General features: G+C 46.8%; 1 protein-coding gene across 4 annotated transcripts in view; it reads right to left on the minus strand.

Moving 5' to 3' along the window:
* LOC119434794 (serine/threonine-protein kinase N2-like) overlaps positions 1–13,493 on the minus strand; it is a 109,268-nt gene that overhangs the window by 53,791 nt on the left and 41,984 nt on the right. For 3 of the 4 annotated variants that reach the window (XM_049672158.1, XM_049672161.1, XM_049672165.1), the window contains 3 exons: positions 8,318–8,390; positions 4,868–4,888; positions 4,632–4,766 (listed from right to left, as the gene is read on the minus strand). In XM_049672158.1, the coding sequence (XP_049528115.1) occupies positions 4,632–4,766; positions 4,868–4,888; positions 8,318–8,390 (229 nt within the window). The remainder of the gene's footprint in view (positions 1–4,631; positions 4,767–4,867; positions 4,889–8,317; positions 8,391–13,493) is intronic. The other variant, XM_049672173.1, reaches the window with a different exon arrangement.

Below are 13,493 nucleotides of genomic sequence, written 5' to 3' on the forward strand. Positions count from 1 at the left end.
GAGCAAGGGGGGGGGGGGGGGGGGGGGGGCAGCGTTGTGCTCTGGCATCATACTGCGCGGCGGCGCGCGCGCGGTCCCGCGGGCCGTATCTTGAAAGCGATCTGCGTGGGGGCAGATTCTACGCAGTGTAGGTGCGTCGGCGGCTCGTGGCTTTGTGCGTGCTGCGTGTTCTCGGCGCTCAGTTTGGGTTGAAGCGATAGACAACAGCACGAAGGTCACTTCGCTCGCTTCTGCAGCGGCGCTTAACTGCGCGTGTCCGCGCTCATCGAGTGTGATGTGTTCATGTTTGCCTGTGGGCGCTGACACCATGTTTGTTAATTAGTTAATAACCGAATGTTTACAAGTTTATACAGACGATAAATACTATTCTTACTTTGTATAGCTCATCGCAATCGATACTTCGGCTGTCGGGCGAAACTACTTTTTGTCGCACGTAAGAATTAAAATAATATTGTGTGCAGTTCAACACTACTCCCATTTCTCAATTTTTTCTGTTTCCTGGCTCTTGCGTTTCCCGGCTCTTACGTTTTTTTTACGGTCCCGTGAAAAACGTAACAGTGGGGTTCTACTGTATCACGTTCGGCGATGCTTCGTTTACGCGTTGCCGATTGCTGATAACGGTTCATGGTGGTCTTTCGATCATTACATTATTTTCACCTGAAGTGACATGAATAACGTAATTTTACGGCTCTTGTGTGGCTGACGCGCAGCCGTAATGCCGTGACCACGATGTCCGAGACCCTTGCAGAATGGCGGCATGCTGCAGTAGTTTCCAAAGTTTACGCTTCCAGCCACTTTGAATGCTTCGCTCTCTCGTGCAGAATACGGTCATGTCCCCCCGCTGGTAGTAAAATATATCACACGCTCTCGAATAAAAATGGCGGCTGCACTTGCAGTTTTGAAATGACAGGTGATTGGAACCGGGTGCCATTTTGAAAGAGCTATACGACACTGCATTTTGTTTTTTAGATGTACGTTTCTAACAGAAATTCGCAGCTTGGCGCAGGAGCACACCGGGAACAGAAATGACACGGAAAGTCTGGTTTTTGGACCAAAGTGCTACCAAAACGTAAATGCTGACGGGAGCTTCAATGAGGGCAATTTTTTTTTTGCGTTTTTAAGGGCGAGTTCGTATATACAGTCGCCGACCGTTTATTCGGACTCGACGGGAACCGCAAAAAAATCCGAATAATCGAGAGTCCGAAAAAAAGGATTCGCCAGAAAAGAGTACCTTTATGGTCCCAGTGGACGGAAAAAATTGTCAATGCGTGACTGTACAGATGCACGCTTACACGCGATCAGGTCAGCCTTATTTCCGACAGTGTCTGGCTATCGCTATAGACAGAGTCTTGTAATTGCCGCGTCTCGTCGGCGCAGATGGCACAGGAGGCGTCGCAGCCATTTCGCACTACGCGACGACTGGACGAGAACGAACAAGCAAATAAGGCCTAACACACCAAGCCATGGGTTCTCAAAGTGGGTTCCGCGGAACCTACGGGTTCCGCAGGCCCCTGCTCGGTGTTTCGCGAGCCGCTGATAAATTTTCCCTGGTCCCGCTCTCGACAAGTGTCTAAAACGCCAAACACGAGGTGCGCTTGATCCAAAGAACCTCCATTACCCATGCCCGAGTGTCATAAAGCACATCACAGTGCGTAACAGCAACGTGCGAACTGCGCAATAAATACGCAAGCAGCTTGTAGCCACCCAACCTCTCAGAACGGGCAGCGCGCCTAAGCTTTCGCACTTGAATCTCGGAGGCCGTAGCTTACCACCATGCGCCTTTCTCCTATTTGTAGATAGGGTAGGTGCCGATAGCGTGCGCACTGACCTATACGTTGGAGGAAAAATTAAAAAAAAAAAAAAAAACGCGGAGCACCGTAAATGCGCGCCGCAGAAGAGCAAGAACGGCGTAGCGTCCAACCGAAACGAAGCGGCGCAGTCCGCATCGCCGTGGTCCTCGGCGGCAATCGTACGCGGCGCGTGACTGACAGCAACGCCGAAGCGCTTCGTGCCTAATTGTGCCTTTAAAGCCTTTATTCTTGCGTTTATCGCCGCGAGTAACACCGCGTTGGCGGCTAGCCGCGTGCCTCTGTAAGTGCGTAGTCGCTATCTCTGATCGCGTCGATAACCACCGCAGTTACGTCCGCAGCGGTTGCGGCAAATAGTAGTTTCGTTTTCACTCGATGCGCGCATCGGCTGCGTGCCTTCACAACTGCGTAGTCGCCTCCCATGGCAGCGTCGATAGCGACCGCAGTTTCGTCCGCACTTCTTGCAGCGAAAGGTAGTTTCGTTTTGACTTGGTGCGTGCGTCAGCCGCCTGCCTTCTGAACCGCAAGGTCGCCGTACATGATCGCGTCGATAGCGGCCGCAGTTTCCTCCGCAGCGGTTCCGGCAAGCAGTAGTTTCGCTTTGACTCAGTGCAAAGCTGTCGAAGATATAAAGCACAGACTACATCGCGATGGACGGACAATTTGTTGGCGAGCAGCTGTGTGGCGAAAAAATAATCGGGATGTGCGCCCGTTGTTGCAAAGCGCATCTCAGATGACAACGCGCGCCGCGAAGGATGTCGCGAGGCCTTCGCCGCTGCTAGCGCTAATCAGTCATATTCGGTTAATTCGGGAGGGGGGGGTTCCTTGGCACTTTATGGAGCTTAGCAGGGTTCCCTGGGATGAACGTACTTGAGAACCCCTGCACTAAGCAAAAGAGCGAGACTTGAAAGGTAGCTGTTAACAAGGCCTAGGTCACGTAACAACTGACAACGCATAGGCCGAGCACACTGGGTTGGCTTGGCCTGGCCTGCTGTTTGGCCACGGTATACAATCAATGGATACTGGACTGGCTAAATCCGAAACACGACAACCAATAGGTGCAACCAACAAAAGTATAGCCTTCGAGATCGGCAACTGACACTTGTAGGTGCTGCGTGGATTTAGACACCAGCAATCCAACCATAGCAAGCGCGCCCTTTCAGTGCTGGCAACCTAGCAAAATGTAAACATCGCGGCCAGCTTGTAGTGAACGTATCGTGGCGTTCGACATCGCATCTGACCAGGCCGCCGGAGTCCGAAAAATCGAACGGCGCGCTGTAGAGCGTCCGAACTATCGGTCGTGGTTATACATTACTTCAATGGGACGAGTGGTGGTGCCGCGAAGGTGTCCGAATAAACGAGCATGTCCGAATTTTCAGCGTCCGAATAAACGGTCGGCGACTGTAACGAACTATTCATATAATGACCACTTTTCATGGAACTACCTAATTCGTTATAAATGGGTTCGACTGTATATGAGTCTGTGTATATGAGTCTGTGTGGACTATTCAGTATTCAATTCGTTATTCTATTCTTGGTATTAAAATTCAATTTGTATTAAAAAAAGTTGATATTTGCCAACCTCTAGTTCATAAGTGGTCGATGCTACACAACAAAAAAGTTAAATACTTCTAATGTACAAATAAGAGAGAGAGAGAGAGAAAATGATTTAATGAAAGGCAGGGAGGTTAACCAGGACTGAGCCCGGTTGGCTACCCTACACTGGGGGAAGGAAAAAGGGGAGAGAGAGATTAAGAGAAGAATAGAAAGTCCACTCTTGATATCGCCGACGTAGCAACAGATCTCTGTTCTATCACTGATTATCAATCAGTCCGGGTCATAGACGGTCACTCAGTCCTGTAGTTTTTAAAAATCGCAGCAGCGCTTTTGTGGCCTTTTGCAGCTGTGATATTCGAGGCCATGGTCCCAAGATCTTGCTCAAAGTGAACGGTTATTGGTAGTTGGCGGAAGAGCCGTTGTTTGGGGGGTATTAGTAGTTGACGGAAGAGCTTTTCTTTGAGATACGATTGTTTTCGACGGCCGCGCGCTTCTGTCACTTCTGCTGTTGTGCTGAATCGTAGCGCCTGTCAAGAGTGCCAAGAACTTTTGGCGCTCGTTCACAGCAGCGTTCAAACGGGCTGCTATCCTCCATGCCGAGGAAACGAACAACTGCGCAGCGGTACGCACTTAACTATACGCCTGTGTAATACATAGCAGGCAACGCCGCTAAGTGCAGTTTTACTGCTCGCAAAAAAAGGTATAGGCATGCATCGTGTAATTCGATGCACCATTAGGCCTCATACTATTATGTTGTGAAATATGACGTAATTATGACACGGAAGGCATTGCAGATCTGAGCCTAATAACCACTAAAGAGCGGAGTGGCACATTTCTTCAGCGGCCAACAGTGAACTGCTTGCGCTCACGACCAAAACATAGTATGTTGCATACTGGAAGCACAAAAGTGATCTGACGCAACCTTACATCCACAAGCTTCTGTTGTAATGAATAAAGCTATTCGTAGAAAGCGTCACAGATCAAGAACTGCACTGCGAAGTGTGCAGAGCGACATTTATATGACTGCGCTACTTGAGCAGCTTCTGCCGCATTACCTGCCAAGTGTGAAAAGAAGTATAGCTTTCAAATGCATATGTAATTGTAAAACCACTACAAACACCCGTCTATCACACCTCTCACCACTAACAATCATACAGGGCAAGCAAACTTTCACTAAGAGATGAAGACAAAATACCCCTCAAAATTAGCATCCTAGTTGCATGGAATGACTGCATTAACCAAACTTGCATATAACGAAAATCTAACCTGTAGACAGAAGTGCATCAGGGGGGCTGACCGTTGTCACCTGGTCAGAGCAGCCAGGAGGCATAGCTCGCTTCATCAAGCGACCCCAAGTGGCCACATTGATGTTCATTTGTGTTGGCCGGAGAAAGTTCTTTCCTGTAAGACAGCAAGCATTTTAATCAATTTATTATTGAATGCGTGCATCTAGCAGTCGTTTGCATGATGTGGAAGAAAGAAGCCACAATTGATATGCTTACGGAAAATACGCTTGAACATATCTGCAGACAAAAGCAGTGACACCTTGTTCAACATTGTTTCACATTGCACAAGAACACAAGAGTAGCAATGCACCATTCACTACTGAGAAGTGGCAAAAACAAATGTCAACAATGTCCAAATCAACATTACCAACCCACTCAGCACCATGTGGCACACTGGGTGAATAGTGGAGTACCGTATTTACACGATTGTAGGTCGACCCATTTTTTCAAATTTGACAATCCAATGTTGGGGGGTCGACTTAGAATCGAAACCGAACCGTGTACCGCTAGTAATGGCAAGAGAAACAAGAAATCAGGGGCGCTACGGCTTGGTTACAACTTTGCACCTACGTTTCCATGGCTACGGTATAAGCGCAGCTTCTACCGTAGCCATGGCTCACGTAGCGCACGGCTCTTGTGGGAGCATCGATCATGGAAGAGCCGCCGTTTGGGGCTATTGGTAGTTGGCGGAAGAGCCGCCGTTAGGGGGTTATTGGTAGTTGGCGGAAGAGCCGTTGTTTGGGGGGTATTAGTAGTTGACGGAAGAGCTTTTCTTTGAGATACGATTGTTTTCGACGGCCGCGCGCTTCTGTCACTTCTGCTGTTGTGCTGAATCGTAGCGCCTGTCAAGAGTGCCAAGAACTTTTGGCGCTCGTTCACAGCAGCGTTCAAACGGGCTGCTATCCTCCATGCCGAGGAAACGAACAACTGCGCAGCGGTACGCAAGTTTGGAGTCAGTGAACGTGTGGTGCAGCAGTGGCGGCTTCAGCGCGAGGAAATTTGGCCTCCCTGGCTACTGTGTGCGGGTGTGTCCTCTCTGCGTGGGCGGCTGTACCGTGCAATGCCGTGGTGCGGTCGTTCGCGAAGTGTGGACTCGCACTTGATGACGACGTGCTGTGGGACCGCAGCAGCTATGACGGCAGCAGTACTAGTGAGGTCGACTCTAGTGACGATGAGTAGTCTTAGCAACCCCATCAATAAATTTCCCTTGTGTGAAATGCCCTCGCGTGGTGTTTCTTCCCCCCCCCCCCCCCCCATTTTTTTTTTTTGAGACATGCAATTTTGGGGGGGTCGACCTACATTCGAGTCTACTTACTATTGTGTAAATACAGTATAGTACTGCCAAACTTTCACAAAAATATTTGAACTAATGCTGCACTGACCATACGACCATCCTCATACAGCCTTAAAAATATGCCTGTGGGTACAATTCTGCTTAAGGATATAGTAAAAGCTAGTTAAACCAAATTTTATTGGATTGGCAAAAATGTCTGCATGAGCCACATGTCATACAGGGATATCCAAATGTCAAGTGCCAGCTATTGAAATATGCTCGTTCTACAAGCACCACACTGACGAACTTTTCAGAAATCTCCTGCTGACTGCTTATAGTTTCAATGTAAAAATATTTCAGTACTACAAACTTCCGAATACTGAACTTTTTAGAACAACAATCATTATTGAGTTTCCACATCATCTTAACAACACCTCAGTACGAATTAATATCCTGAAATCTGGGGATTATTAGACTTCCGTCACAGCAGCCGGAACAGTGGGCTAGCAGACTATGTGAAGAAAGTGGACGCCGGGGCGCATTGGTTCGGAAAACCTGAAATGGCGCCGGAGGAGAAAAACAGTCGAAATACAGTTGAGTAAGGATGAGCGAATAGTGAATTTGAGGTTCGAAGCAAATTCGAAGCAAATAGTGATTTAGTCCAATATTTCGATTCGAATAGTTCGAATAGTATATATCACATATTACAGTAAAACCTAGTTAATTCGAATTTCACGGGACCGCAAAAAAATGTCCGAATTATCAGGGTATACAGAAAACAATAAGCAAATGCTTACTACGTCAGCACGCTTTTATTAGTGTAATGGATGAGCAAATACTTTTGGTATTTTGCACAAAACCAGTGCAGAAGCTGGAATTCTCGTCATCTCGTGACTGATTGGCTCTCGCAGCGGCGATCGAGGCCTTGCAACTTCCTTCGCAGCACGGCCGCGGCGCGCGCCATCATTTGCGACACGCTTTGCACTACCGCGCGCACATCCCGATTATTTTTTCGCCAGTAAGCTGACTGCCAACAGATCGCACGTCCATCGCGATGTAGCCGGTGCTCTTCATCCTCGACAGCTTTGCACCGAGTCAAGCCGAAACAACTGTTTGTCGCAACCGCGGCCGCTATCGACGCGATTATGAACAGCGACTTTTTACGGCATGCCGCGAGATGAACCAATCAAACGCGACGAGGCTGAAGTCACGTTGCCATGGCTCGGCAACCGGACATCCACCGCTGCGCCGGGTTATCACTCGACGATCGTCGTCTCTCGCGGTTCTATGGAGGGATTTCTGAACGCTGTCCGATCGCACCCTTTTCGCTCACGGTGATTCCGCGTTCCGAGAGCGCGCGAGACGCAATTGCCACGGTGGACTTCGCGGCAAGGCGCTGACGCGCGGCAACTTGCCGCTCGCGGCATGACATGCACGTTTTCGCCGCTAGTGTGGCCGTACCCTAGGCAGACGCACGCACCGAGTCAGACCGAAACTACCGTTCGCTGCAACAACTGCAGGTGAAATCGCGGTCGCTATCTATGCGATCATGGATGGCCACTACGCCGCTTTTTAGGCATGCGGCCGACGTGCGTATTGAGTTAAAACGAAACTACTTTTTGCCGCAACCGCTGCGGAAGAAACCGCGGCAGCTATCGACGCGATCATGGATGGCGACTATGAAATCCCGCGGCCAACGCGTTGTTATGCGCGGCGGTAAGCGCAATAAAGGCACAAATAGGCACGAAGCGTTCCGTTGTTGCTGTCATTCACGTACGATTTCCGCTGATGACTCTGGCGATGAGGACTCCACCGTTTCGGTTGTACGTTAGCGCCGTTTCTGCTCTTTTGCGTCGCACATTTCCGGCTATTTAATGCAAAAACGTATAGCCTTCGAGATTTATGGTTGACGTATGGCAGCCATAAATGTACGTGAAGCATAGCCTCCGATATGTGTTCCGTCCGTCCGTGGCTTTTGGCTGTTTATTCGGGAGCGCCAAATAATTCGAAAATATCGAATACCTGAATTGAAATCGAAGCGAATAACGAATATAGAATTATTCGATCGAATATTCGACAATACCGAATATTCGCCCATCCCTACAGTTGAGTTTAAATTTTTTAGTGACTGCGTTAGTACATTTTTCCGGTTAGTACTTTTCTTCTCGAGTTTTTTTCCCCAAAATGCGTGAACGAGGTTCTACTGTATGCCATTCACCTCACATAAGCACTCAGTAGTGGTGAATTGAATACGAGAAGTTGTAGCTTTCCTTTCTGAATACAGCAGCATGAGGAGGTGCACAAGGTTTACAGGACATCATTATGAGTATAACTTGTTTAAACTTTTATAAAATTTATATGTCAGATCCAATAACACTTCAAAAATAATTTACCTTTGTGAATAAAAAGCTTTCGCTGTCGCTGTAGACGCGGTTTTCTTGAGATCATTGGGTTGAGGAACTTAATCTGAAAGAAAAGAAGCCAGAGGGAAGATACTATTACAACTGGAAACTTGAAATCATTACACAAATGCACATCAAAGATGCATGAACAGTTGGTAACCTTATGGGGTTGGCCAGATATCGAACAATGAAACCACACAAGCCTTGTACAGCATTTTTTTTTTAAATTTTAAAGTTCAGTTAGTTTATGCATAAGGCTATTGTTCTGAAAATATTTAAAAATTACATTTTACTGACTGCAGCTTCAACTGCCAAAAGAAATAGTCAAACCTTGTTACAACAAAAATAGTTATAATGAACTAAGGGATGTGAAATGGAAATAATCCTAATTTCCAATTTTCCATAGAAATCCATGCATTAAAATTCCATTTAAACTACAAAATAATTCCTATAAACGAATATAACAACTTTTTAGTTAGGGTAGTAACGACTTACTGATTGTTTCGCACAAATTAGACCAAAATTGGGTGGTGCGCAACTACGCTAGTACATATCTCGTCTGATGCAGCAGTTCCAACGCTCCCACAAGCTGTCGGTGGCCAAGCCAAGGCTCTACCACTGCTGCCTCATCGCTGCACTCACCACTGTAGTAACGATTTACTGATCATTTCGCACAAATGAGGCCGAACTCTGTTGGTGCAGCAGTTCAACACTCAGACAAGCTGCTGGTGGCCAAACCCCACGCTCTATTGCTGCTGCTGTACTGCTGCACTCTACTAACAGAGCTGACTTCCACTGTCTCCTGCACTCTGTACATGACATGAACGGTCGAGTGTGTTAAATTTTAAATTCTGGGGTTTTAGGTGCCAAAATCACAATATGATTGTGGGGCACACTGTAGAGGGGGACTCCAGATTAATTCTGACCACCTGGGGTTCTTTAACATGCACCCAATGCACGCTACGCAGGCATTTTTGAATTTCACCCGCATCAATATGCGGCCGCTGCGGCAAGGATTCAATCCCGCCCCTGGGGCTTGGCAGTGCAACACCAAAGCCACTACGCCACCATGGTGGGTAGTGGAGTATGTGGCTTGTTGTATGTGGAGGAAGGATGCTTCATTGCATCCTGCGCTGTTAACCACAGCCACTATAAACAATTTTAAATGCACAGTGAAAAGGTTTTTCACATCTTGGGAACATATCTTATAATGACCCATTTCATTTTGCATTCTCTTCAGCCTTCGTTATAGGCGCCAACAAAACCATGCCTACATTGTCACTGCGATCAGCCAGTCGCAGCGATGAGTGCTGGGAAGTGAAAATGAAATGGATTGATACAAAATACGACTTCTGCTCTCATTTTTTTAGCGATTGCATGGCTTATCAGTGTTTCATGAATGTGCTGGCCAAGCATTGCCAGCATCTGATTTCGTGCAACACTCGCTGTAAAATGACAGTATAAGAAAAGCTTTTTTTTGTTATGGTTTAGAAGCGTCCGTTCACACACTGAGCGTCGTACAAAATCAGAGACTAAGAACAAAAACAGCACAAGTCATTCTGTTTGTCTCGCATTGTTCCGTTTCTTGCACCATTTTTGTTCTTAGTATTATGTATCAGCTAGCCCAACAGCAAACTCTCTTAAAGATATCAGAAGCTTGCAGCGTTCCATTGGCACGTTCATGAAACTCTGTTAAGACCTCTTGTGTACTTTACGCACACGAGGTTGTTGAAGACTGATTAGCATTGACAGCTGTATTAGTGAAAGAGGTTATCTTGCTGACAAAGATGAGAAAGAAAATGTTTCGCAGTCATTTTGGCAGTGCACTGCATGCTTCTATATCTGCTTTGGCTTGGGGAGGGAAAGTCGGACAATGCTGGTCGCCATTGTGTGCAACAATTATAACGAAGTACCGTATTTACACGATTGTAGGTTGACCCATTTTTTCAAATTTGGCAATCCAATGTTGGGGGGTCGACTTAGAATCGAAACCGAACCGTGTACCGCTAGTAACGGCAAGAGAAACGAGAAATCAGGGGCGCTACGGCGTGGTTACAACTTTGCACCTACGTTTTTATGGTTACGGTAGAAGTGTAGCGTAATAATTTACTGTATTGCATACATTCTGATTGCGCGCACCACGAACGCACGGCTCTTGTGGGAGCATCGATCATGGAAGAGCCGCCGTTTAGGGGGTATTTGTAGATGGCAGAAGAGCCACCGTTTGGGGGGTATTGGTAGCTGGCGGAAGAGCCGCCGTTAGGGGGTATTGGTAGTTGACGGAAGAGCCGTCGTTTGGGGGGTATTAGTAGTTGGCGGAAGAGCTTTTCTTTGAGATACGATTGTTTTCGACGGCCGCACGCATCTGTCACTTCTGCTGTTGTGCTGAATCGTCGCGCCTGTCATGAGTGCCAAGAGCTTTCGGCGCTCGTTCTCAGCAGCGTTCAAACGGGCTGCTATCCTCCATGTTGAGGAAACTAACAACTGCGCAGCGGGACGCAAGTCTGGAGTCAGTGAACGTGTGGTGCGGCAGTGGCGGCTTCAGCGCGAGAAAATTTGGCCTCTCTGGCTACTGTGTGCGGGTGGGTCCTCTCTGCGTGGAGGGCTGTACCGCGTGATGTCGTGGTGCGGTCGTTCGCGAAGTGTGGACTCACACTTGATGACGACATGCTGTGGGACCGCAGCAGCTATGATGGCAGCAGTACCAGTGAGGTCAACTCTAGTGACGATGAGTAGTCTTACCCATCAATACATTTTCCTTGAGTGAAATGCACTCGCGTGGTTCCCCCCCCCCCCCCAATTTTTTTTTTTTTTTTTTGAGACATGCAATTTTGGGGGGGTCGACCTACATTCGAGTCGACTTACAATCGTGTAAACACGGTAATGCATATAAAGAAGTCATCTCAGCACCGCCTTCCACTTTGTTATAGTGAGGTCTTACCGTCGCCCCATTTAAATCATGCTCATGGCTAGATAGCCCAAGCATATAGGATAGTGCCTTGGAAGTGGATTTCCAATATGATAAACCATGAGCAATTTTACTATATAGTGAATATGAAGTTCTCAAAGTGTTGCCAGAAAGTGGCCACAAATATAACTCTCGCTTTAGAATAAAGATGAATGTACTTGGTAAATGTGCTGAATCCTTATGAACTAAGCAAATGTCCTCACACTGTTCTGCTTATCAGAGAATCCAGTATAAAAGGTTTATCTAGTTGGGAGCTTACTGCACAACAAAATAAATTTTTGCATGTAGACAGCAAGCTGTCATGAGGAGCCTGTTGCTTTATGATAATATGTTTATTATATGTAACACTACACAACATTGCATGCCTGTAATGCATATATGTTGCATTATATGCAACATATGTAGTGGCTCATTGATGATCACTTCTCACATGCACGGGCTGGGCTGACTGTTGTAGAAGCATTGTTTCAGTCTGCGAGCAACTCACCAGCAACTACTGTGAGCGCACCTGCGAGCGCACTAACTGGACAAAATGGGGTCAACTCGCATGTAGGCAGAAAGCTCCAAACTGAATTTGTACAACATAATCTAAACTGCCAACGTCATGCCAGTCAAGGTCGCACTCAACATTTGCACGATGAGTGCGCAACATCAGCTGTCATTGGCCTTGACCCTTAAAAAAATCTCTAGTAGATACCGTTTCACCGAAGCACAAGGCTGAAGTGAAGTCCATAGACAAGTTTCCCGTACTGATAGCGTTAAAAAAATAAAATAATTTTTCTCTTGAACTGTGTTTTGATTGCATGATTATATCAATACATTTGTGGCCCTCTGTGTGTCTGAAAAATTGGTTGGCAGTTGTAAACAAGTAATCTTAGGAAGGATTCTTTAGCATGCACCACATTACAGCCAAAGTAAAACATCTTCAAAAATGGTTAAGGGGGGACGTGGCTTTGAATATCAACTTCCTGATTTCTTCATGGATTTTGATGAAAATTGGCACAAATGTTTAGAATGTCTCCCTGATACTTCCATAAAAGTTTCAGAGTGATACCTTGAGAACATTTTATTGAGCAGAATTTTTCTCTCTTGAACTTTCTGGGGGGCCTGGGGAGCTTAAAAAACATGATGGAAGGCTCGTTGAGTATTGACTGCATAGCTCAATGCGTGCTGAAGGTCGTGACAGTCTTACTTTTTTTTTTTCGCAACACAAATTTTTTAGATAGTCATATTTTAAGTTACCTTCGCACCAAGTACACTTTCGGGGTGAACGAATAGCCACGCCATAAATTTATAAAATGTCAAGATAAAAATGCGAGACTGTCTCGACCTGCACTGTAGTCCAAGGAACGTGACAAAAAAAAACAGAATCAAAATAGGCTAAACGGTAACGAAGAAATCAGCTCCAGAAACTGAGCAGAAAGGCGAAAAAACAGTTTTGAGAAAACGGCTCTCAAAGTTGCACCTTCTCTTCAGTTCTCTAAAACGCACCAAAGTTGTAATCTTTGATGTGTTTTGTGACGTGGGGTTTCTTGGACATGTGGCCTCTGGTCTGCTGAGCCTTCGTTCTGCCTTTTTCATGTTTGTATGGCATTCTTTGCTGCTGCTCTACAAAGAGCATGGTGCCTGGGTTTCAAACCAAGTGAGGTGCAGAACTATGTGGCCATAAATATACAGTAGTTCTAGTGTTGTATCTGCAGACTGCCTCATTGATAGCAGCCTATAGTGCAGTCAGTGAGGCACTGTTTTCTTTTGGTAGAATCGACCATGTTACTGAATGAAGCTCTCAGCAGCCTTCTGAATCATCTTCCATTGACAATGGCTATGGAGGTTAGGAGAGCCACTGATAGATAGGCAGCAATGCAGCTGCTAGGTGCTTTCCAGCCTGTACTTTTGTATCATGCCTCACTTCTACAGCCAGGTGTCTGTGACAGCCCAAGTGGCCTAGTGAAGAGAGCTCATGATGAGGTTCTCTTTATGAAGGAGTGGTATGATAGGCATTATTACTAGATATCGTGGCATTACGATAACAGAGTCGGCGTGCGATGTGCTAAGTCGCGGGTCGATCCGAGGTGCCGATGTTCGAAATCAATGGTCGCGGGTCCGCGGAATAGACGCTCGACGAGCTTAGTCGCGCAGTCCGAGGTGCCGATGCACGAAATGCCTGCATGGTCGCGGATCCAAATGCTCGGTAAGCTC

The sequence above is a fragment of the Dermacentor silvarum genome, chromosome 1 (genome assembly GCF_013339745.2).
Source record: "Dermacentor silvarum isolate Dsil-2018 chromosome 1, BIME_Dsil_1.4, whole genome shotgun sequence".
Lineage (NCBI taxonomy): Eukaryota > Metazoa > Arthropoda > Arachnida > Ixodida > Ixodidae > Dermacentor > Dermacentor silvarum.